The sequence below is a fragment of the Zasmidium cellare genome (assembly GCF_010093935.1).
Source record: "Zasmidium cellare ATCC 36951 unplaced genomic scaffold M409scaffold_31, whole genome shotgun sequence".
NCBI lineage: Eukaryota > Fungi > Ascomycota > Dothideomycetes > Mycosphaerellales > Mycosphaerellaceae > Zasmidium > Zasmidium cellare.
In genome coordinates this window covers 17524-37317 of record NW_022986975.1, presented here as the reverse complement: position 1 = coordinate 37317, position 19794 = coordinate 17524, and the positions used below count along the sequence as shown (strand labels likewise).

Genomic DNA, 19794 nt, shown 5'->3' with positions numbered 1-19794 from the left:
GATACAATTATTGTACAAACATAAAACTACCTCAGTCGATATGCATCTCAGGTTCATGTTTCCCGTACGCGAAGTGATCTGCTGCCCATTGGCTGAGTGCATTCCAGTCTCGACATTGCCTCCATTGCCCATCGCCGCTCGTGAGATCGCCAAATGTGTATAGAGGTGTATCATCGGCGCGACACATCACAGCTTGTCGCAAGGCGTCGAGGCAATGCGTCGGGTGTGCGAGAGGGTAGGTCTGAGGCTTGCCGTCCGCAAACTCGAAGAGCGCTTGTCGGACCATTATCTGGATGAGATGATGCGGTTAGACAATTGAGAAGCAACCTGCAGGTTGTTGACAACGAACCAAGCAATGAATCTGATGATACCCATCGAGGATATACACGCCCTTCTCGGGATCGTCTGGATGGAGTTCCGTCTCCGGAAGACGTTGTTCTGCCGCCCAGTCGAGATCCAGCGCAACTGTTCCGTAGGCTGGTCGTAGATTGTGCCAGAGACCGTCGGAGAGTGTGCGATTGCTGCTGCTGTAGTCTGTGATCCTGCAAGCATGTTGGAGTCAGCATTTTTGTTGAAAGTGGAAGGACCAACGGCCGTGCCTGCCTACCAGATGTGTTGTTTCCACATTTGAGTTGAGTCGACGCCAGCTGCGAGTCCACCGTTAGATGTACGTTGGGCTGGTTTATAAAGGACAACGTACTGTAGCTCGACGATAGAGATGGTCTTGACGACGACCACAACTTATCGTCGCGAACGAGATGAATCACGAGTATCGCATTGAGTATCATCGACACAACGCAAACGATCCCCAGCACAACACCATTGAAGCTCCATCTCGAACGCCGCGTGGCAATGAAAGGCTCAGGCTCCCAAGACCCATCCTGCTCTTTGCCAGCATGCTCGTCGACTCGAAGGGGAGCATACAGCCCTTGGCCATGGGACATCCTGACGAGGGAAAGACAAACGATGATGGGGCAGTGGTATCAAAAGTCACATTCAGAATGATGTCGTTCGTGGTGGGAGGGATCAATTGGATGGAAACTCAAAACTACCTACTAAGCCCCCCAAGCGAGCGCAACACTCACTCATCACTGATCAGCACGCCCGGCCGACTACTCGAAGGAGTTAAAGCTATGTTCCAACAAGGTTACCCTGCAACGCCACCGGTCCCATCTTGCAGCTCAGCTGCCGGAGCTGCAGCCGCTGTGTGATGGAGAGAATGAATCCTTCGCCCTGATTACCCGCTTTGTTCGTTCATTCGGTTCAGCTCAAGCGCATCTCATCATCATCTTCGCTAAGAGAAAGTCCCTCTCCTCCACTTCCGTCCCTGCCTTGTCATACTCGGGTCCCCCAAGGCACCACGTGCCCAACTTCTACCAGCCACCGGTCAGAGAGTAGGCCGTTGCCTCGTCGGCGTCTGCGGACAGGTCGCTCTCTGCTGCGTCGGTTGAGTCCTCTGCGCGTTTCTTCCAGCCTCCAGTCAGGGAGTATGCGGTTGCTTCGTCTGCGTCTGCTGAGAGGTCGTCTGATGCAGCTTCTGTCGAGGCTTCTTCTCTGATGTTGAGAGTTGCTGCGTTGTTGTCTCGTGGAATAGCGGCGCAGGATGCTGTCAGGGCCAGCGAGGCCGCGAGGAAGATTTGCGACAATCGCATCTTGTCGTGAAGTTTTGGTATTGAGGTCTTTGATCGCGTTTCTGGCTGACAGTGGAATGAGAATTCTTGCAATGCTCTGGGGATGTTGGCGAGCGTTTGTGATATGAAGATTGAAGGTCTAGGCTTGCGGAGTTCAGTTGGGGGAAAAACTCCTTATGCTCACCATTGCCGTCTAGTATCATGTACGAGCCTTGGCGATGATGCCCAGAACTGGCAGGTTGTGTGCGCAGCCAGCACCGCCATTTACTTCTCCGCTCACATCTGTGTACTGCGGTGGAGCCGTATGCCGCCCCTTGCCGCATGTAGCAGTGACCGAGCTACAGAGTTCCCGTGGCACCTCATGAATCCCTCGTGCAAGACATGTGAGAAGGCCATTGCATCGTGATTGGGTTGACGCGGCCCTCAGTTAATCTGTCGTTGAGGGGCACCTGGTGCTCGCGTCGATGAAGAGTGCATGGGGTGGGTGGCACCAGTGGCCAGCTGCGGTCGTTGTTCTTGATGAAAGAAGGATTTGAGATGCAGGATGAATATAGTGCCCGAGATCGACGAAGGATTCACGCCGAGAGCTTATGTTCAGCCACTCAAATGCTTGAGAAATACGTCAACCAACACAGCCTGCGTGAGGGCGGCCCAGCTCGCGATCTTGGAGGGTACTGTATAACAAATCCGAGGCTGTGATGATTGCACGCTCGGAAGATCTGTCGGACGGAAGGATTCAGGCGACCAGTGTATATGACCCGCTAAAGTTGCTCACTGCAGCGGCCAATAAGTTCGCCTCCACTCGAGCTGAGAGTTGCGACACTGCAAGTGGTTGACCGGACACCGAGAGGAGTTTCAATTAGCCCGAATCCTGCACTACCTGCACGGGTACCACACGAACTGCATGTGCTCAGCTCGCACATCTCGGCTTCAGCCCTCAGGGACAATGGCGGCTTCCTTCCTAGGACATTCTCCAAGGATGTTGACACGGCTAATGTCGATCATTAGATGACGACGGAGTTGGATGTTGGTGGGATTCGGCTCTACTGCAAGCGATCCCGAGAAGGAGGGCTGTTTTGGAAGTTGCGTGATGATGTTGGGGCGAATCCGTTTCGGGAAGGAAGTTTGTTGGTTTTGCGCGATCTCGCATTTCAATCGTCATATTCCAAGCCTTTATCCGGGTACCTTAGCCTATCGAGGCGGAACAGGTCGAAGACGTGGTCCCCTGCCCAGCTATCCAGCTTCTCCCAATTGGCGCACTCATGCATGGCTACGTCTTTGTTCGTTGGGAGCAAGGGGCCGTTGCCATATGTGCCGTTGATCCACGAGAAGGTGACCGGTGACAGGTCAGGGTGGCACATGAGGCTTTCCCGAATGTACTCGATGCAGTGGTCTGTCGATGACAACGTCAGTGGCTGTTCGATCAAATTTAGAGTCGTGGATGGTGAACGTACTGGCGTGGCCTCTCTCAAGCGCCTCCTTATTCCCGTCGCGGTCGGGGTAGTAGTAGTCTTTGTAAATCCAGTGACGCACTTTCTTCTGCAAGGTTTGTCAGTAGAGGTGTTGCGACAGTTTGGCAAAACATACCAGGCAGTGCAGAGCATGATATACACTGAGAGACGCTATTTCGGCAGAACCATCTGCCAATTCAATAGAACGAAGGTTTAGACTTTCAAGGTCTTCGAAAGAAACCTGAATGATGTCGTCTGTTCCATCAAGTCAGCCACGTTCGAACAGTTGTCCTTGCCTGAAGTCCGTACTTTCGAGAAGACCGTGCCATGCTTTGTCCAGCTCTGGTCGCGGGTCGCCAGTGAACGGGTTGTCTCGAGTTTTCGTTTCGAAAGGCCGGAGTTCCAATTCTATAGCGTCTCGCGCAGACACTGTCCATTCCGTCAGCCAACGTTCGAGTAGCAGAAGTATTGTAGAATCATACAAGGCAGGATATTCATTTCGAGACTTCTTGACCGCCGTACGACAGCCGTAATTGCAATTAAGAAGATGAGGGTGTAGGTGCTGGCGAGGAGGAGATGCGCGAGAGCTTTTCGTCGCCAGGACAATCGATGCCATCGACCGGCGATGCCATGTTGACTTCTGTTTCTGTTCGAAGAATCGACACGTCTTTCACCTCCTAGAAAAGGTTCCTCGTCCAGCATTTGGTTCTCATCTTTCGAATCCAGTCCATAGTCGCGGTTGGCCACCATCCTGCACGTTCAATAGTCTCTGCCGAATGCCAGTGTGTGTTTATTGTCCGATGATTTGTGATATCAGCGCGCAACACAAACAAAGAGCGACGCGAGTTGGTTAGTCGGTCCGCTCGGATGAGGCGAACGCTGCTGGTGTGACCCGCTGTGCAGGAGTGACTTTCACGCACGCTGCACAAGCGTGACGAGCTGAAGCCCGCGTGCCCCCCACCCAGCCATCGAGTGTGTCGATCAACTGCACCTAACCAGAAGACTCAACTTAATGCGCCCAACCACTCCGTGGCACGGCTCTTTGTATCCGCCTTCGCCCTGGGGAAGCTCACTGGCCGGAAGCCGAGAGGGTTGTCAATTGATGTTCCATCCACCTGCAGCTTCCCACGTTGCAAAAGCGTGGCAGTTCGCTGTTGTTGCTCGAGCGTCTCTCTATCAGGTTCATTTCTCGAGGCTGCGACTCCATATCTCATCGCTCGACAAGACTTTGGTATATCGCGCTGCGTTCTCGACAAGGCTTTAGTATCTCGCATTGCGTTCTACTCAACATTGCAGCCATGGGTCAATCCAGCGGCGAGGTAAGTCGCTCTTCCCAGTGTATGTGAGAGTGCCGCCTCTGACTGTGCCTCAGATCATTGCGCTTGCCTCGGTCTTCACCTTCCTAGCCATTCTTGCGGTTGCGTTGAGAACATGGGCAAGAAAGAGGACCAAGCAGCCCTTGGCTGCAGATGATTACCTGTCATATGCCGCAGTGGTCAGTGAACGAAATGCTTGTCCGGTGACACACCGTAAGGTGCTGACCAAAGCCAGATCGTAATGATTGGAGTGCTCACAACACCATTGATCATAAGTATGTCGCCATCTATCAAGCCGTGTTGATCTCAAAGGCAGCGCGTACTGACGGTATTGCAAAGTATGCGTTCTTGACAACTTCGGCAACCACATGAAGACCACTCCAAGTGGTGAGCCGCTGCCACCTTCCCACCGATATAGTGTCTGTCAGCTGGTCCTCGAGGTCTGCGGATACGTGCCCATCGCCTTGGCCAAATGTAGCATCCTTATGTTTTACAAGCGGATCTTCCGCGGCGCAATGCTCGCAGCGGCCGTCTGGACTCTCATGGGGTTGACCATCGCTTGGTGAGTTCATCTTCGGGCTGATAAGAGTGTTGACTGATCATATTCGGCGAACAGGTGCACGACTTTCTTCTTCGGCACCCTCTTTGAATGTACTCCAATCGACAAGTCGCTCTCCCTACCACCTGGAAGCCCTGGGGTACGCTGCATCGACATGGTCAAGCTCTTCTACGCTGGTGCAAGTGTCGATGTTATCCTGGACTTCGCCATCTTGCTCGTGCCTCTGCCGCCCGTGCTGAAGCTTCAGATGCCACCGAGGCAAAAGTTTGGTGTCCTTTTGGTCTTCTTGACTGGAGCTTTGTGAGTCGAATGACAGCCGCAGCCGATGCATGTTGGCCGCATCGAGCAATGTTGCTAACTCTCGTGCAGAGCCATTGCTGCTAGCATTACCCGTTTGGTTGAGTTCGTGTATGCAGGCCGACAACTCAGAGCCGGTAACCCAGATACAACCTGTAGGAAAACGCGACGTCCACATCTGCGGAATTTGTTAGCTAACGTTGTCAAGATTTCGTCGCACCAACCGTATATTGGACGATGATCGAAGCAGCGCTCTGTATCATCGCTGTCTGCCTGCCGTCGATGCGCCCCATCTTCCGAGGCGTTTCGACCGAGAATCTTCTCAACAGCCTCCGGAGTGCCCTGTCCCTCCACTCCTACACCAGCCGGCCGAGCACGCACAGAGACCCAAGCTTCGACGAACAGATGCGGAAGGAGTCTGGTGCATCCGAATTCGCTATGCTCGAGCAGCCTTATCAAGGAACGAACCAGTACGAAACCACTGCTTTCAAAGGTCCCGTAAAGGTGGAAGGCAAGGACGAGATTCCAGACAGAGGCATTTTGGTACGTCCACTGCACGATGAAGCCCGAAAGTCCTGCTTGATTCGTTTGCTGACCTGCTGCGCCGTACAGGTAGAAACGACCATTTCGAGAAATGTTTAGGGACGTGTATATGGCGTATACGAACGGGTTTGTTCTAGCGCAATTGCAAGTCGGGTTGACAAACCATCGCTGGCGTAGTTGCGAAAGAGCCTGGACATATAATGCGGCTGGTCGGTCGTGAAGGGATCGCAATAATCGTTCCGATCGACCTAAGCGGGCACCAATGTGTTTCGCATAAGCGAACGACGATACAGTCTCGAAGTTGAAACATACAGTCAGTTTCAGTAAGCAGTCGCCGTGGTCTGTCGAATCAGGCGTTGTGGGTCGTGGCCGAGGAGGCCTTAGGCAGATACCCCAAGACATAGCAGGGAGAAGAATACACCAAATTCCAGAGTTGTAACTCAAGTCGTCGAGCCCATAGTTGTCGTCTCCACGTCGTGAGTCGCTGTTCCTTGAGCTGTCTTCTATCCAGATACGAGTGTCTGCTTATTGCCCTTCACGAGGGCCATCTCGACATTACAATCATCGCGATCCGTGGTCATCGAGTGTCCACCAACAAGCTGATATCCACAGGCAGCGGCAGGGAAATCAAGCAAAGAACGAACCGCATCATCTCCGTTAACATCGAGAAACATGCAGATGGCGGTGCAGTCTCGCTTGGCACGCTTGATCACCCACCAGAAGTCGACATAGCACATCAGACCAAACCAGTAACCCAGAATAAGCAGTGCGGGAGGATCATTCTGCTCAAGGAGCAGGAAGAACGGCTTCGTCAGACTGCTGACGAATCGCACATACTTCACCATCGATCGCGAACCCTTCTCTTCCACCATAAGGGGACCAAGCAGCTGGAGAGCGTGATAGTAGGGGTTTTCTTGACGTTCGATTTCTGTGGATACTCGGGAAAGTCCGCAGAGGGTGACGAGCTCGTATGGCAGGCCCAGGGTTTCGTCGCCCTCGTACGCCGAGCACATCCAGATTGGCAGGAGCAGGCTCTCAGCATGGTGTTGTCGTGTGCTGTTGACCAAAGGAAGCAGGCCCATCTGCATGGAAAGCCAGCTCAGACGCGAGGGTTCCTCGCTGAAGACCCACGAGTCGCTTGGGAGGACACTCTCCACCCAGGAGAAGTATCTGGAGATATATCAATACACGGCAAGCGCTGAAAGGTGGCCACACTCACTGCATGTTGACCATCATCGACGTAAGCAGCACAGCATCGGCCTGAGCTTTCGAGACGGGCTTACTGATGGCTAATTGCAAGTCGGAAAGGGCGACCTGCAGATGAGAATACTTGGCAAGCCGATAGCCCTCGACTTCGTAGTGATTGAAATGCAGGGCAGCCACAGCGAGGATGGCATGCAGCAAGTAGGAGTGCTAAAGACGCCTCGTTCGTTAGTAAGGGGGAAAGCTTAGAAAAAGGCTTGTTCTCGATCCCATGTTTGCGTACCTCTTGAGCTAATCTTAAAATGCTTATACGATACTTGCCGGCCTGGGATCCCACCAGGATGTCGCTGCAGGTCACTGTATCTTGTCCAAGACCCGTGATTCTGTCGTAGTGTTTCAAAAGATTAACGTCCCTGTTCGACTTCTCGAGGGCTCGGGGGACGATAAGTGGAGAGCTGGCGTTAGTTCCACGGTTGGAGTTGATGGCAGGCCCTTCCACTGCGTCGATGCTCTCAAAGCCGGCTTGGCCGGTGGAGCAGTTATCAGAGTAGCCACAAGGATTCTTGGTCCTCTGGCAGCGGCCGCAGAGAGGTCGCTTCTCGTCGCACTTGACTCGTTTCCGCTTGCATGGATTGCATCCGAAACGAGATTTTCGGTGCGATTTTCGAGTGCTGTACTGTTTCGTGTTTGCACTGGGAGCGTCTTCAGCTTCGCCAGCAACGGACCTAGGCCGGATCGCAAACACATGGAAGCCGGACGCCGGATGGCACAAATCTGCGGCAGGTACGAGTCCCGACATTGTGAACGCCAGGAAAGGTAAACGATGTGGGCTCATGTATAGCCATATCTTATGCAGCCACGGGTAGAGATGTAGGAGTTTGTGTTTAGGGGAACGAGGTCTCAGCTCTTGGCAGTCGTTTTCCTCATTGAGGCAGAGGCAGGAGATCAGGGTCTGGCTTGAACTTTCTTTCGTTTGTAGTTGCTAGACATCGTTACAACCTCTTCCAATATGTTCAAGTTAATACTGTGTACCTCCTGGGTTTGATATCCCCTTCTGCGTGGCCTCCTCCACTTCATAATCGACTCAACGAAGTGCAGATTCCTTGCTTTCAACCACCAGACCTTTCTTAGCCATCAATGCCCATCTTGAATAGCTGCCACAAGTTGTTCGTAGAGGTGAGCAGGAATCGTGATGTTCCGCTGGAGAGACTCCTTAATGTCGTTGGAAGTGGCAACGTCCGGATTGGGATAGTAGAAGGACGCAATCGCAATGATCAGGTACACAATCTGCAGATGTCAGTGTTCAAGTCATGCATGTTTGTCGAATGTGCAGGATGTACGTACCACCAAAAGCGAACCCTCGAGCCAGTTCGACTCTTGATCTCTCAGGAAGTTACCGACAACCAAGATTGAGAGTACGAGTAGACCGATCATGAAGATCTCGAAGTTGAGATCCATAGGCTTGCCCATTGCCCAACCGACAAGGACTACTACGGGAGCGTTGAACAGTGCTGTCTGGATGGACGGTCCAATGCAATGATACAGCGCGACGTTGATCACACCATCCCAGGCTTCGTCAATGGCAGTGAGATGTTCTGCTGCCTTTTCCACAAGAGGAACTGTCGCGAGTCAGCCAAGGCTTTAAGTTGCTTTGCTATACTCACGGAGAATCAAGCCGAGGAACTGGTCAGGGACGCCGCTTTCCACGACTTCCTCTATCTCGCCGACCAAGATCACAAGAAGCCATGCCACGAAGGCAACCGAGATGACCAGCGCCACCAACGTTTCCGTCATTGTCAGCTTCATCTTTGCAGCATCTTGCTCTCGATCCGCATCCGCATGCTCGTCCATTTCGATGACTTCGTCGAAGATGGAGTGGGCCGAAGTGCATGAGTATATCAAATAGAGAATGAAGGCGACAATCAGGACAATAGCAGTCCCGCGACTGATTTCGAGAACATCGTCCTGGAGCTTTCCTTGTGTGAATCTGTCATGTAAGACCGAGACGGTCTCGGTCTTGAGGGCGGAGTAGAAAGCACTGGGAATGAGTAGGCCGAAAGCTGCAACAAGAAGAAGGCCTGTCCCAACTTCAGACACCACAGCGTGGAACTTTTGGTTTGCCGTATGGCGGCGAATGCCTGCCACGAAGAAGCAGAGTCCGAGACATAGAAGAAGATTTGTCAAAACAGAGCCGAGGACTGGTAATTTAGCAAGAGCCCATTGCCAATGTCTCCTCTGAGAATGACTCACTTGCAGCCTGGATGATCGGTATGAGGTTGCCCTCGTCGCCTGAAACGTACAAGTCAGCGTCTGACGGAATGCCTTAGTGACTTTCTCTCACCATTTTCCTCCGAGCTCCCAGACTTGTGCTTTGCAATCAACACCACGAAAAGTATGATCTCAACAACAGATCCGAAAGTGGTCTCGATGAGAATACCCGCCACCTTGGGCATTTTGCGTGCGAACTCCTGTCCAGCAAATCCAAGCAAGTTCGCGGCTGGCACCTGACGCGAGGATTGCTTTAGCAGTGCACCCAGTACGTTGCAGCCCTCGATGACATACCATTGCCACATAGGACATGGCGAATATCCACAGATGAGCATCGGTAGTATACTTCAGAACAATGGCGATGATGACGAACGGCCACAGGATGTTGACGGCCATCGATGCGTAGCTTGAAGAGCGCCATACTACGGAGAAGAAGTGACGAATGTGGAAGCCGCTGCGGCCACTCTCGCCTTCATGTGCTGTGTAATGCTGGCGTCAGCTGATACAGTCTTTTAGATTGAATTGATCCATACACACCTATGCCATCTCCGAATGTGTGCGGCGTGTGATGTTGTTGGGATGATGGGAGCAGTGGTGCAGTCTCGGTGCTACTGCCAGCAGCATCATGATTGACATGAGCACTTGGCTTGGAGCCATGGCCTTCGACAGAGTTGTGAGCCATTGCCGGTATCGACTTTGATTTGGTGAAGAAGATGCGGGTGGTTGGTGGTTGAAGATCACGTCGCGAAGTGCTGTGTTTTGCAGTGGCTTGATTCGCCTCTTGGCGGGGTTGTCTTGGAGACTCTTGGCCTAGGCCAGAGTCTTTGTTCGCGGCGCCAACCTGACACGGGCGTATCTATTGGTTTCAACATCTTGTCCAGTGATGGTACCATTGTAAGATTGATATTTGATGAAGGCAGGCATCGAACGCGTGGAATGGGAGATGATGTTGCGATTGACGCGCCAAGGTTAGAGGCTAGCGCAAATGCTAATCCCAAAACGGCAACGACGATGAGATGGAGGTTCCTTCGTCTTCCGCAATCCGTCGGCTCTATGAGGAGTGCATACAGTCGTGACAATATTTAACTACACAAATGGCCATTTCTCAGTTGACCCTCGAGCCACTCGTTGCTACACTCACTACATGTACCCTTGCACTCAGTTGGCACCAACATCTTATAGAAACTAACCTCGACGCCGTGCCGCTGTGCGCGGCGCAGTTTGGATTTAACAGCCTGTCCATGGCGTCCGCATTGGCTCGAGCTAGAGGCCGTCTTCGCCCTCCAGGTTCAGTTCAGTAGCTGAAAGTTCAACTTGGGTTCGAAACGAACCGGTAGAACATCGATATCGCAGTCCAGTTTGCTACTGTGGCCCTCCTGTACTAGATCCTGCCATTCTCCGTCTTGGCAAGTTTGCTCGTAACCAGAAACATTTGCAGTCGGACGTTCCTACAAAGAATGTGGATGCACCTTTAGCCAGCCCCTTGTGAGCCAGTCCCAGCATACGGCCAATTCGACTCCTGGTTTGCAAAACCTGAGTAGAAGTTTCGCGCGAAGTGGCAATCCTATCAGCTTCGCCTCTTACTGCTCGTGGACATCTTGTCCCGACCTATTATCCAAAAAGTCGCCTCCTCAGGTGTCATCCATATCAAGACCCACTTGCCTCCTTGCAGACACAACTGATTTCGAGCTGCCAGGAAGCAGATCCAGCGCCCTTCGCAGTATTCCATTAAGATTAGAATGCGTGTCCTCGTTTATCCTGTCAGTGGCCAGATCCCGGTCGACGGCTTTCCTCATAAGCTGTACAGCTGCAACGACATGATGCGGGTAGGGGTCGATAGCGAGTATTGGAACAGTCGTCCTGCCGTCGTCCAGGCCTATACTGCCGGGACTGGTTCCTGAACGTAGAGTGATCGTGTATGTGTTCTCAATGCCAAACTTGAGCACATTCAGAACGCTGATCTCAGCCTCGGTGCGAGCTGCCGACAATCGCGGCAGAAGGTCGTATCTTTCTGTAGCCTCGATTGCATCCACGATCAAAAGTATGCCGATGTTGTAATGCAGAATTAGTTCGTGCCATCGCAGCTTCGTCGCTTGGCTCAAGAAGTGAATGCGTTTCTGGCACGCTTCGAGAAGATCGCCGTACACTTGATTGAACTGCTCGATACCGTCGATGATTTCATTGTAGACCTTGTTGACTGCAGACTCGTCGTGCCCATCGCGAAGAGCCTCACGAAAGACGGCCTCGAGTTTCCAAGTTCGCAGTTTAGTCATAGATCCGGCCGCGATCACTTGATTCGCCTTCGATTCTGTCATCTCGCCAGTCCATCCTGATATCGTGCCTTGGAAGAGTTCGGTACAGGAGCGTACCAGACACCAGCACCAGTCAGATTCAAATCCAAAGAGGCCGGATGATAAGATCGGACGACAGCTCAGGGTAAGCGAAGCAGAGGTGTCGAATATCAGAGCAGCCCAGTGCGCAATGCTCTCCGCATTCATAAAGTTGTTCGTCGCCACAGGGTCCGGACTCAAGGAGAACGTCTTTTCTGTCACCGGTGAGACCTTAGACCCGCTGAACTGTAGACTTCTTTGCCGCACCCTCAGCATGTACACTTGTTGTAGGCTTGCCTGTACGCAGAGCGACCCGGACATGCCAGATAACTCCTCCTCGTCGGTGATGCCGTCTGGAATCGGTGTCAAGCCAAACAGATAGAGTGTGAGCATACTTCGATAAGTCGGCCTGTTGATGACATTCAGCATGTCTGCTCGAGCCTCTCTCCAAAGTCTGACAATTGTCTCTTGGGTAGAAGCTGTGTCTAGAGGCGTAGATGACGATGCGAGAGGCAGCCAGCGCGCCGCAAAGGCAAGAATGACCCTTTCGAGGGACATACGTGTCTGATGGTCTGTGTCAATGTCGGTGAAAGCCTCACTAAATCCCGAATAAGTGTGGTCGTTGGCTCTGCCCGAGTCGGCGGCCATCCATTTGTCGAGCTGGCCGCAAAGTGAAGATATGCTGATGAAGCTTTCTGCGATGTTCTCGTCACCGAAACTGTTACTCGTCAGTAAAACTCACGGCTGGTATGCATCAGCTTACACGAAGGGACCTATGTGTTCAGCCACATCAGCAAGACAGTTCTGGAGACAGCTTGAAGGTCTTCTTCATTGACTCACAGCCATAACGAGACATCCAATGGCCAAAGATCGTCTCCCAAGTCTCAGTGAAAACAGCTCGTAGCCAGGGGACGTCAACGGTCAAGTCCTCTGCCGGGGTGATGAGCGATGCGATGGATAAAGGTGTAAGTTCGCTAGAGAATGAGTATCTTTCATCGCCGTCAGTGTAGGAACCTCTTGGAAGGCCAGCGAGCTCACCTGTGAGCAGCCTTCGAAACGGCCTCTGTGGACACCGAATGCCCATGTCTCGAACCATTCGAAGCGCCTCTCCGCGTCTTCTTGCCTCGTGTCCCCGTCGTCGCGCTACCATTGCGCACTTCACGGATCCACTACATGACTTAGCATTCAATCCAATCAATCAATGTGCGGACCCACTCACTTCGAACGTGCATCGTTGCTGACGGTTACCACATCGAGAGCAAGACTTGGCGCCCCGTGTTGTGGTCTTTGTCGTCCTGGCTGCATCGCATGCAACGCGCGCCTTCCGACACTGGTCGCAAGACGAATACTGCACCCGTCGAGGCCCTTCTTGCTCCATGTCAGCGACGCATCAGAAAGTGAGCTCTCCAACTGTGAGAAAATGGGTGTGGAAGTCTTGGTCATGCGTGAGGTCAGAGAAGGCGCGTCTTTGTGGGGTAAAATAGCGTGCGGGGTCGGTCCGTTGCGGCTGAGCAATTGACTTTCCCCAGGACCCACTTCGTCCAGAATAGGAAGTTGCGAGACATGGCGTCGTTGTTAACAACCATGACATCTAGACTCATATGATGCAAGTCAAATGATACTGTAGCACGCGAGTAGTCGCGGGGCAAGTTTGCGGGGTCACAACGGGCAGCTATGGCCTACAGTATCGACTCGGCGTCTTCTCGGAAGCGGACTGTGCAACCGGATCCGAAAGATGCTTGTCTGTCCCTTGGGTCTCACGAAGACGACCTCTCTACAGAGTATTTGATGCGAGTTTGATCTGAACAACCCAGATGAAGCCCTCTTCTCAAGAGTAGTCTTGTGGATATGGCTTCTGCATCTGTGATGAAACCATCAGTCAGCCTTGTCGGTGCAGGAACACAGGGTCGAAGATTGGCCTACATGGTCAGTGGATCCTTTCCCCAGCCTTTCCTGCACGTAAACTTGAACTCAAAGCTAATTTCGTGCATGCAGTGGAGCACTCAAGGCCACGATGTACATTTGATCGATTCGGTACCCCGCCAGCTTGAGAACAGCATCGCATATATCGAAGGACTTCGCCAAGCCGATAGCAAACCGCTCGTTGCTCCTGGTAGAATTCTGACTCATGGAATCGATGGGCTCGGTGCAGTGTTGCAGGACTCATGGCTTGTCGTAGAGGTGAGCATTGGAGTGATCACTCCACGTTGTCACATAGCTGACCAGATCGACAAGTGCGTACCAGAGAGACTCGCGCTCAAACGTCAAGTCATATCCGAGATCGAAGCAGCAGCTCCACAAGACACCATTGTTGCGTCGAACTCTAGCAGCTTCACGATCTCAGAAATCATCCAAGGCCTGCGGCTTCAAGATGATAGCCGGGTACTAAGCGCCCATAGTTGTGAGTGTGCCGCAGAAGGTGGTGGTGCTGAAGACTGACAACCTCAGACTGGCCACCCGAAACCAATGTGATCGAGATCATGGGCCATAGTCGAACAGATGCGAGACATATCGTTACTCTGCTGGAGCAGTGCAGACAGCATGGCTTCCAGCCCTTCCACGTCAAGCGCGACTCTGTCGGTTATATCTACAACCGGTACTGAACAGTCTTAGCCATTCCTGTCGTGACATAACTGACCGTCTCATAGGATCTGGGCAGCCATCAAGCGAGAAGCTCTCATGGTGGCCGCAGAAGGGGCAGCCTCGCCACAAGAAGTCGACGACATCTTCAAAAGCGTGCTGAAAACTCCCAAGGGTCCTTTTGAGCAGATGGACGTCGTTGGACTCGATGTCGTGCTCGATATTGAGGAGCACTACGCCCAGGCGAGATCTGGACTGCCGACTGTACCACGAGAATACCTGAAAGGCCTCATCTCAGAGGGGAAGCTTGGCGAGAAGAATGGGCGAGGCTTCTATGATTACTCTGACCAGAAGGGCACAGGTTTGTGATTCCAGATATCTTTGGGGAAGAGAATTTTGAATCTGCGTCGTCCAAATCATCTTCATTTCTCGGACCACAACATCATCATCGTCATCATAATCTAGAATATATACCCCAGAGAATGGCGGTACAGCCAGCTTCCATTCTTGCCAGCCGGCTTCTCCGCCGCCTCCTTTTCTACCCACTCCTGCTCATCCCTATCAATCACGTCCTTGCCGGTGTACAGATCCGCCTCATGGGGTTTGACCTGGTGAGTCTTCTTGATACGCTTGTAGCCCGCGATCATGATGAGGTAGAGCGGGATGCCGAGGTAGCCGGTCTATCGAGATGCATTAGTTAGGGAAGTGTGCGAAGGGTAAAGTGTGGGACTTACGATGAAGTTCTTGTAGTCGAAGCTTCCGTATGTCTCAGGGTTCGGCACGAAGACGGTGAAGTTCTTCGTGATGGCAATGAGACAGCAGAAGGCGAGTGCGACGTAGCTGCCCCAGAGACCGAAGGGGGACTTGTAGCGTAGCTCCTGGCTCTTGTCGTGTACGCCCTGAGCCCTCCTCGCCTTAACGAAGTAGATATGGGAAACCAGGATAGAGATCCAAGTTAGGAGACCGAAGATGCTGACAAGGTTGACAAAATAGCCGAAGACGGTGGTCGATGCACTCGAGACGTTCATGTACGCCAGGCAGCAGATGGCGGCGGAGATCCCAAGGGCGTAGTAGGGAACTCCGCTCTTGTTGGTGATGGCGATGAACTCTGGGGCGTGCTTCTTCAAGGCCAGTCCATGGAGAGTACGAGAAGCGATATAGAGGTCGGAGTTGGCGGCGCTGAAGACGAAGATCAGGATACAGCCGTTAAGGAAGCCAGGCAAGACATCAATCCCTGCGAGCTTAATAGCAGCAACGAACTAGTACGATTAATCAGTCGCATGGTCAACCTGACTTCTGTGGAGAGACTCACCGGAGAAGCAGCAGCGGAAGTGCTGGACTTGGTAGCAAACACCAACTCCTCGCTGTCATATGGCACGCACATGCCCAGGAGGATAACAGAAACGATATAGAAGATGGCAATACGCCAGAACGTGAGCTTGATCGCACGTGGGATGTTCTTCCTAGGGTTTTGTGCCTCGCCTATGGAGAAAATAATGTTAGCAAGGCTCTGATATGGTTGCTGAAGCTAAACTTACCAACAGTTACACCAACGAGCTCAGTGCCGAGATATGCGAAGACCGCAGTCACCATACTCTGCCAGACGGCAGTGAAGCGTCCAGTGGCACCCGTTCCAACGTATTCGTTGAAGGACCCTGGGTTATTCCAGTACCTGAAGCCTCGTCGATCGCCGTCCGCTCCACCAAGGGCAATGACTAACGACAGGATGATCAAACCAATGATAACAAGGACTTTGATAGAACTGAGCCAGAACTCCAGCTCACCAAAGTACTTGATCCCCAGGACGTTGATCACAATAATGACCACCAGGAACACCGTAATCCACACTCCTGGATTGACCTGCTCTCTCGGTAACCAGTACTGTATGACCAAAGCCGCCGCAGTGAGCTGATTGGGCGTCGTGATGATGTATTTGAACCAGTACGTGTAACCCAGCGCAAAGCCCAAAGCAGGATCGACCCAGCGATCGGCGTAGACCGCGAAACCACCCGCAGCGGGCAGCCAGGTCGCCATCTCTCCCAGAGCGGCCATGACGACGTAGACGAGCATTCCAACGAGCGAGTACGAGATGAGGATCGAGGCTGGACCTGTGTTGGCGAGAGCAGAGCCAGTGCCGATGATTAGTCCAGTCCCAATGGCACCACCGATTGCAATCATAGAGACTTGTCGTGCTTGCAGGCCGCGATGAAGGCTGTGGTTGGGGTCTTCGGACTCGCTGAGGCCACCGACTTTGGGAGATTCGGGCGAGCCGTACTGCTCGAGTTGGTAGGGAGCTTTCTCCATGTCCTGGACGCCATGCTGCTGCTCGGAGGCAGAGATGGACGACTTGCGGTCCCAGATGGCCATGATTGACGACGGTCGTGGCGGGGAGATGTCAGCTCGAGGAGGAGAGGTGCGGCAAGGCAAGGCGAGGCCGTTTCGTGAGGGCTATATAGCACAAGGCGAGGTCAGGCAAGGCAAGGCAGTTGAACTACTGCGGCGTCCGCTGCCCACATGCGCCAAGAGCAGCGATCGCCTCCATCAACCCTCCATCGCGTGGCCTGCCAAGCACCCAAGGCCGGCTGGTGTAGCATTCGGCTCAGTGGCAGGCACGGCCGAGTGATAAAGTCTCTTGGCTGACAGGCATTCTTATCAGGAAGGTGCGTCCGGTCGATGTGAGTTGATGAGTGGTGTTTTGTCTGGTTGATTGATGGGTAGTGAGTAATAGATGGAATAACGCAATTGCTGCCCGCTCCCGGTGCTCAAGCCGCTGTACGAACTGATCCACTGCGCAAACTCAAAAAGTCCAGACCTCACTCCACCCGACGAACGTCAGCCTCCGTCGCACTGCATTTCTCTTGTGTGCGTTCAAGCAACGCCTGAGGTTACCATGCATCTTGAGTCTGCTGCCCAGAACGCTGCTTCTGGAAGGACCTTATCTTTTCGCTTGTCTCACCAAGACGAATGAGTGGCCTTAGTTCTACATTCTCAATCCAACATCTCGGTCCGCATCGGCTTCCCCGGGCTTTTGGTGGAACGCGGGCATTCGAACGACTATTGTATTAAGGTCTTTGTGCCTCTACGAGCATTGGAGATAGTCATTGGAACAGTCAATTGATTCCCTCGCTGGACGAACACGCAATCTGCATCAACGACTGCGATCCACTTGCAATGCGGCATTTCGCACACGCGACCTCCCAGCTCAGCTCAATCACCTGCAGACGCCGAGACGCATTCCAAGCCTTGTGTACAACCGGCCTCTGGGGTGGGCCTCTGGGGTGTATCTTCGCATCTGGCGCGAACACATGACCAGCCGTTTACTCTACGCCCCGATGGCATTGCGGTATAGCCTTATCACTTCCCTACCGCCCATCCCGCCAATTTGTTCAACAGCTCATCTCCATACTTTGGTTGGGCGTCTTTGCCATCTTCAAACAGGCCAAGGTAGTGCGTGATATCCCTTCCATCGAACTCTCGAGTATCAAAGCCTGTGATATGCATTATCAGCATTAGTCTGTCATGTTGTTAGTATTACTGGAATTCACCATTCCCCAAAAACGCAAAAACATTCTCATCCCAATACCCGATCTCAAAATCCTCATACCGAGGTCTCTCCATCAAATGCAAGAAATGCAGTCGACTCCCCGGCCAAATCGCTGCTTGGCCATCCTTCTTGCCCTGTTTGAACCAACTTCGACAAGGACTCGTCCACGCCGTGCGCTGTAAGAAGAGATCGGCTTGTTGGCGGAACTGCTTCGCGGGTGCCATTTTGGGCGTGAAGGATTTGATGTTTTCGACTTGGGCTTTGGTGATAATGTCGAACATGTATTGCGTCCAGCGCTCGATGAGGGGCATGAAGGATCCGTGGCCGAGTGGCCCATACGGACCGCAGAAGGAGACTGATTCACACAAGGACGTTAGCCATTCATCCTCAACCGATGCCTTTCACCTAGCCCGCCGATACTTACAATGGTTGGGGAAGGTAGGTATCGCGATGGAGAGATAAGATGTCACGCCAGCTTCAGGTGTCCAGACATCACGAAGGTCTTTGCCGTGGGCTCGAAAAGGAAAGCGCGGAAGCCAGGAAGTGTCGAAGCCTGTCGCACAAATCACGACGTCGACTTCATGCTCGTTCCCCTCCTGATCCAGGAAACCCTTCTCGGTGAACCTGTTGATCGCATTAGTGAAGATCGTAGCGTTCGGCGCAACGAGAGCTTCGAGATAGCCAGGCGCAGGCGTCGGGCGGCGACAGCCAGGGTTGAAGTTCTTGGGGATGATCTTATCGCAGAGGCGCTCGTCGTGGTTCATCTTACGGGCCATTTGCTCGTAGGAGAAGTCCCGCGCCGTCTTGGCTTCCTGCGATCCCTTGATGATGAATTTGAACCTCTGGTTCAGCTCGTCCTCGATTTGCTTGCGGTACTCCAGGTATTTCTTGGGGTTGTCTTTCAAATATTCTAATTGCTCGGGCGAGTACTCGAAATTGGCGCCATCTGTCCCTGCCCACGTCTGTGCGAATCCGGCCGTGATCCAGATGGGCGAGCGTACCCAGTGGTAAAGCTGCTTGACTTCCTTTTGAATCTTTGCGACGATCTGAACCCCACTGCTACCTGCGCCGACGACGGCCACTTTCTTGTTTTTCAAATCATATCCTTCTTCATACGCTGCGGAGTGCATGAGTTTGCCCGTGAAGTCTTTTATGCCTTCGATATCAGGCCATTTGAAATTGTTCAAAACACCCCCTGCGTTGATGAAGTACTCCGCCTCATCTTCGAAGTCTTCGCCTGTACCCAAATTCTTTACCTTCAATATCCACTTGCCCTTCTCCTCGTTCCATTCGACGTGGTTGATTTGATGTTTCAACTTGACATATTTGTTGATTAGGTCGTACTTGACGTAAAGCTCCTTCAAGTATTCGAAGATCTCGGGAGAGTAGGAGTAGAAGTGTGACCAACACTTTATAGCCCAGCTGAACTGGTAGTTGACAGAAGGTATGTCGCAAGCACAGCCAGGATATCTACGACATCCTCAGTATGTTTGTTTTATCCAGCCTCGACTCTCTCTTACCTGTTTTCCAACCAGGTCCCACCAACATCATGATTCTTCTCATACACTGTTATCTTCAAGTTCTCCATCTGCTCTTCTGCCGCTTTGAGAAAGTTCAAGGTCGAAGCACCAGCACCCATGAGGACGACCTTCACTTCGCGCTTGGTGCCCAGAGGCTGTTCTCGTATCCGATAGCCAGTGTGGTCTTCTTCTGGAATGAGGTGGCCATCTCGCTCAGCGGTAGGGTTGTTTTGTGCTATATCATCGGCTCGATTGTTGCCGTATATATTGTTCGGTGCGTCGCCCATGTTGATCAGTACGTGTAGATACTCGCAAGCGTCTTCGAATTGGAACTAGATATTGGAATTGAAATGGAGTAAAGGAGTGAGCTTGAGAGAATAATATAGAGGATACTTGCCACAGTTAGGGTCCGGAGACATTCGTTGATAGCAAGATACGCGTGAGTTGTATACATGTCGTCGTTGATGTGGGGTGACGACCTCTATCCTCGGCGAAGAGCGAGTGGAGCTCCAGTTGACATGGAGAGCTCTCGGTCTCAATACAGTCAGCTTC

The 19794-nt window shown here is 52.6% G+C and overlaps 9 protein-coding genes across 9 annotated transcripts; 2 read left to right on the top strand and 7 right to left on the bottom strand.

Moving 5' to 3' along the window:
* Positions 1-31: 31 nt before the first annotated feature.
* M409DRAFT_26253 (uncharacterized protein) lies at positions 32-1652 on the bottom strand (the record flags this gene model as incomplete). Its single annotated transcript, XM_033808025.1, has 3 exons — positions 32-289; positions 350-542; positions 1378-1652. 3 exons carry the CDS (start codon positions 1650-1652, stop codon positions 32-34), a joined length of 726 nt encoding a protein of 241 aa, XP_033664098.1.
* A 1130-nt stretch (positions 1653-2782) lies between these two features.
* On the bottom strand, positions 2783-3832 carry M409DRAFT_57512 (uncharacterized protein; the record flags this gene model as incomplete). The annotated part of the gene is made up of 5 exons (XM_033813653.1): positions 2783-3024; positions 3086-3170; positions 3219-3337; positions 3392-3511; positions 3565-3832. 5 exons carry the CDS (start codon positions 3830-3832, stop codon positions 2783-2785), a joined length of 834 nt encoding a protein of 277 aa, XP_033664097.1.
* Positions 3833-4380: 548 nt separating this feature from the next.
* M409DRAFT_26251 (uncharacterized protein) lies at positions 4381-5896 on the top strand (the record flags this gene model as incomplete). The annotated part of the gene is made up of 8 exons (XM_033808024.1): positions 4381-4401; positions 4455-4577; positions 4634-4673; positions 4738-4960; positions 5015-5257; positions 5327-5409; positions 5463-5797; positions 5867-5896. 8 exons carry the CDS (start codon positions 4381-4383, stop codon positions 5894-5896), a joined length of 1098 nt encoding a protein of 365 aa, XP_033664096.1.
* A 404-nt stretch (positions 5897-6300) lies between these two features.
* Positions 6301-7799, bottom strand: M409DRAFT_26250 (uncharacterized protein; the record flags this gene model as incomplete). Its single annotated transcript, XM_033808023.1, has 3 exons — positions 6301-6967; positions 7017-7210; positions 7284-7799. The coding sequence occupies 3 exons, from the start codon at positions 7797-7799 to the stop codon at positions 6301-6303; spliced, it is 1377 nt and encodes a 458-aa protein (XP_033664095.1).
* A 335-nt stretch (positions 7800-8134) lies between these two features.
* M409DRAFT_37281 (uncharacterized protein) lies at positions 8135-9950 on the bottom strand (the record flags this gene model as incomplete). Its single annotated transcript, XM_033810702.1, has 7 exons — positions 8135-8287; positions 8345-8619; positions 8665-9198; positions 9251-9289; positions 9342-9504; positions 9563-9747; positions 9806-9950. 7 exons carry the CDS (start codon positions 9948-9950, stop codon positions 8135-8137), a joined length of 1494 nt encoding a protein of 497 aa, XP_033664094.1.
* A 949-nt stretch (positions 9951-10899) lies between these two features.
* On the bottom strand, positions 10900-12830 carry M409DRAFT_26248 (uncharacterized protein; the record flags this gene model as incomplete). The annotated part of the gene is made up of 5 exons (XM_033808022.1): positions 10900-12316; positions 12362-12371; positions 12439-12587; positions 12637-12767; positions 12825-12830. The coding sequence occupies 5 exons, from the start codon at positions 12828-12830 to the stop codon at positions 10900-10902; spliced, it is 1713 nt and encodes a 570-aa protein (XP_033664093.1).
* A 616-nt stretch (positions 12831-13446) lies between these two features.
* On the top strand, positions 13447-14547 carry M409DRAFT_26247 (uncharacterized protein; the record flags this gene model as incomplete). The annotated part of the gene is made up of 5 exons (XM_033808021.1): positions 13447-13524; positions 13594-13779; positions 13834-13999; positions 14047-14194; positions 14247-14547. 5 exons carry the CDS (start codon positions 13447-13449, stop codon positions 14545-14547), a joined length of 879 nt encoding a protein of 292 aa, XP_033664092.1.
* Positions 14548-14639: 92 nt separating this feature from the next.
* On the bottom strand, positions 14640-16545 carry M409DRAFT_68523 (uncharacterized protein; the record flags this gene model as incomplete). The annotated part of the gene is made up of 4 exons (XM_033817879.1): positions 14640-14858; positions 14913-15437; positions 15491-15660; positions 15717-16545. The coding sequence occupies 4 exons, from the start codon at positions 16543-16545 to the stop codon at positions 14640-14642; spliced, it is 1743 nt and encodes a 580-aa protein (XP_033664091.1).
* Positions 16546-17532: 987 nt separating this feature from the next.
* M409DRAFT_57507 (uncharacterized protein) lies at positions 17533-19529 on the bottom strand (the record flags this gene model as incomplete). Its single annotated transcript, XM_033813652.1, has 4 exons — positions 17533-17666; positions 17724-18077; positions 18147-19192; positions 19243-19529. The coding sequence occupies 4 exons, from the start codon at positions 19527-19529 to the stop codon at positions 17533-17535; spliced, it is 1821 nt and encodes a 606-aa protein (XP_033664090.1).
* Positions 19530-19794: the final 265 nt, after the last annotated feature.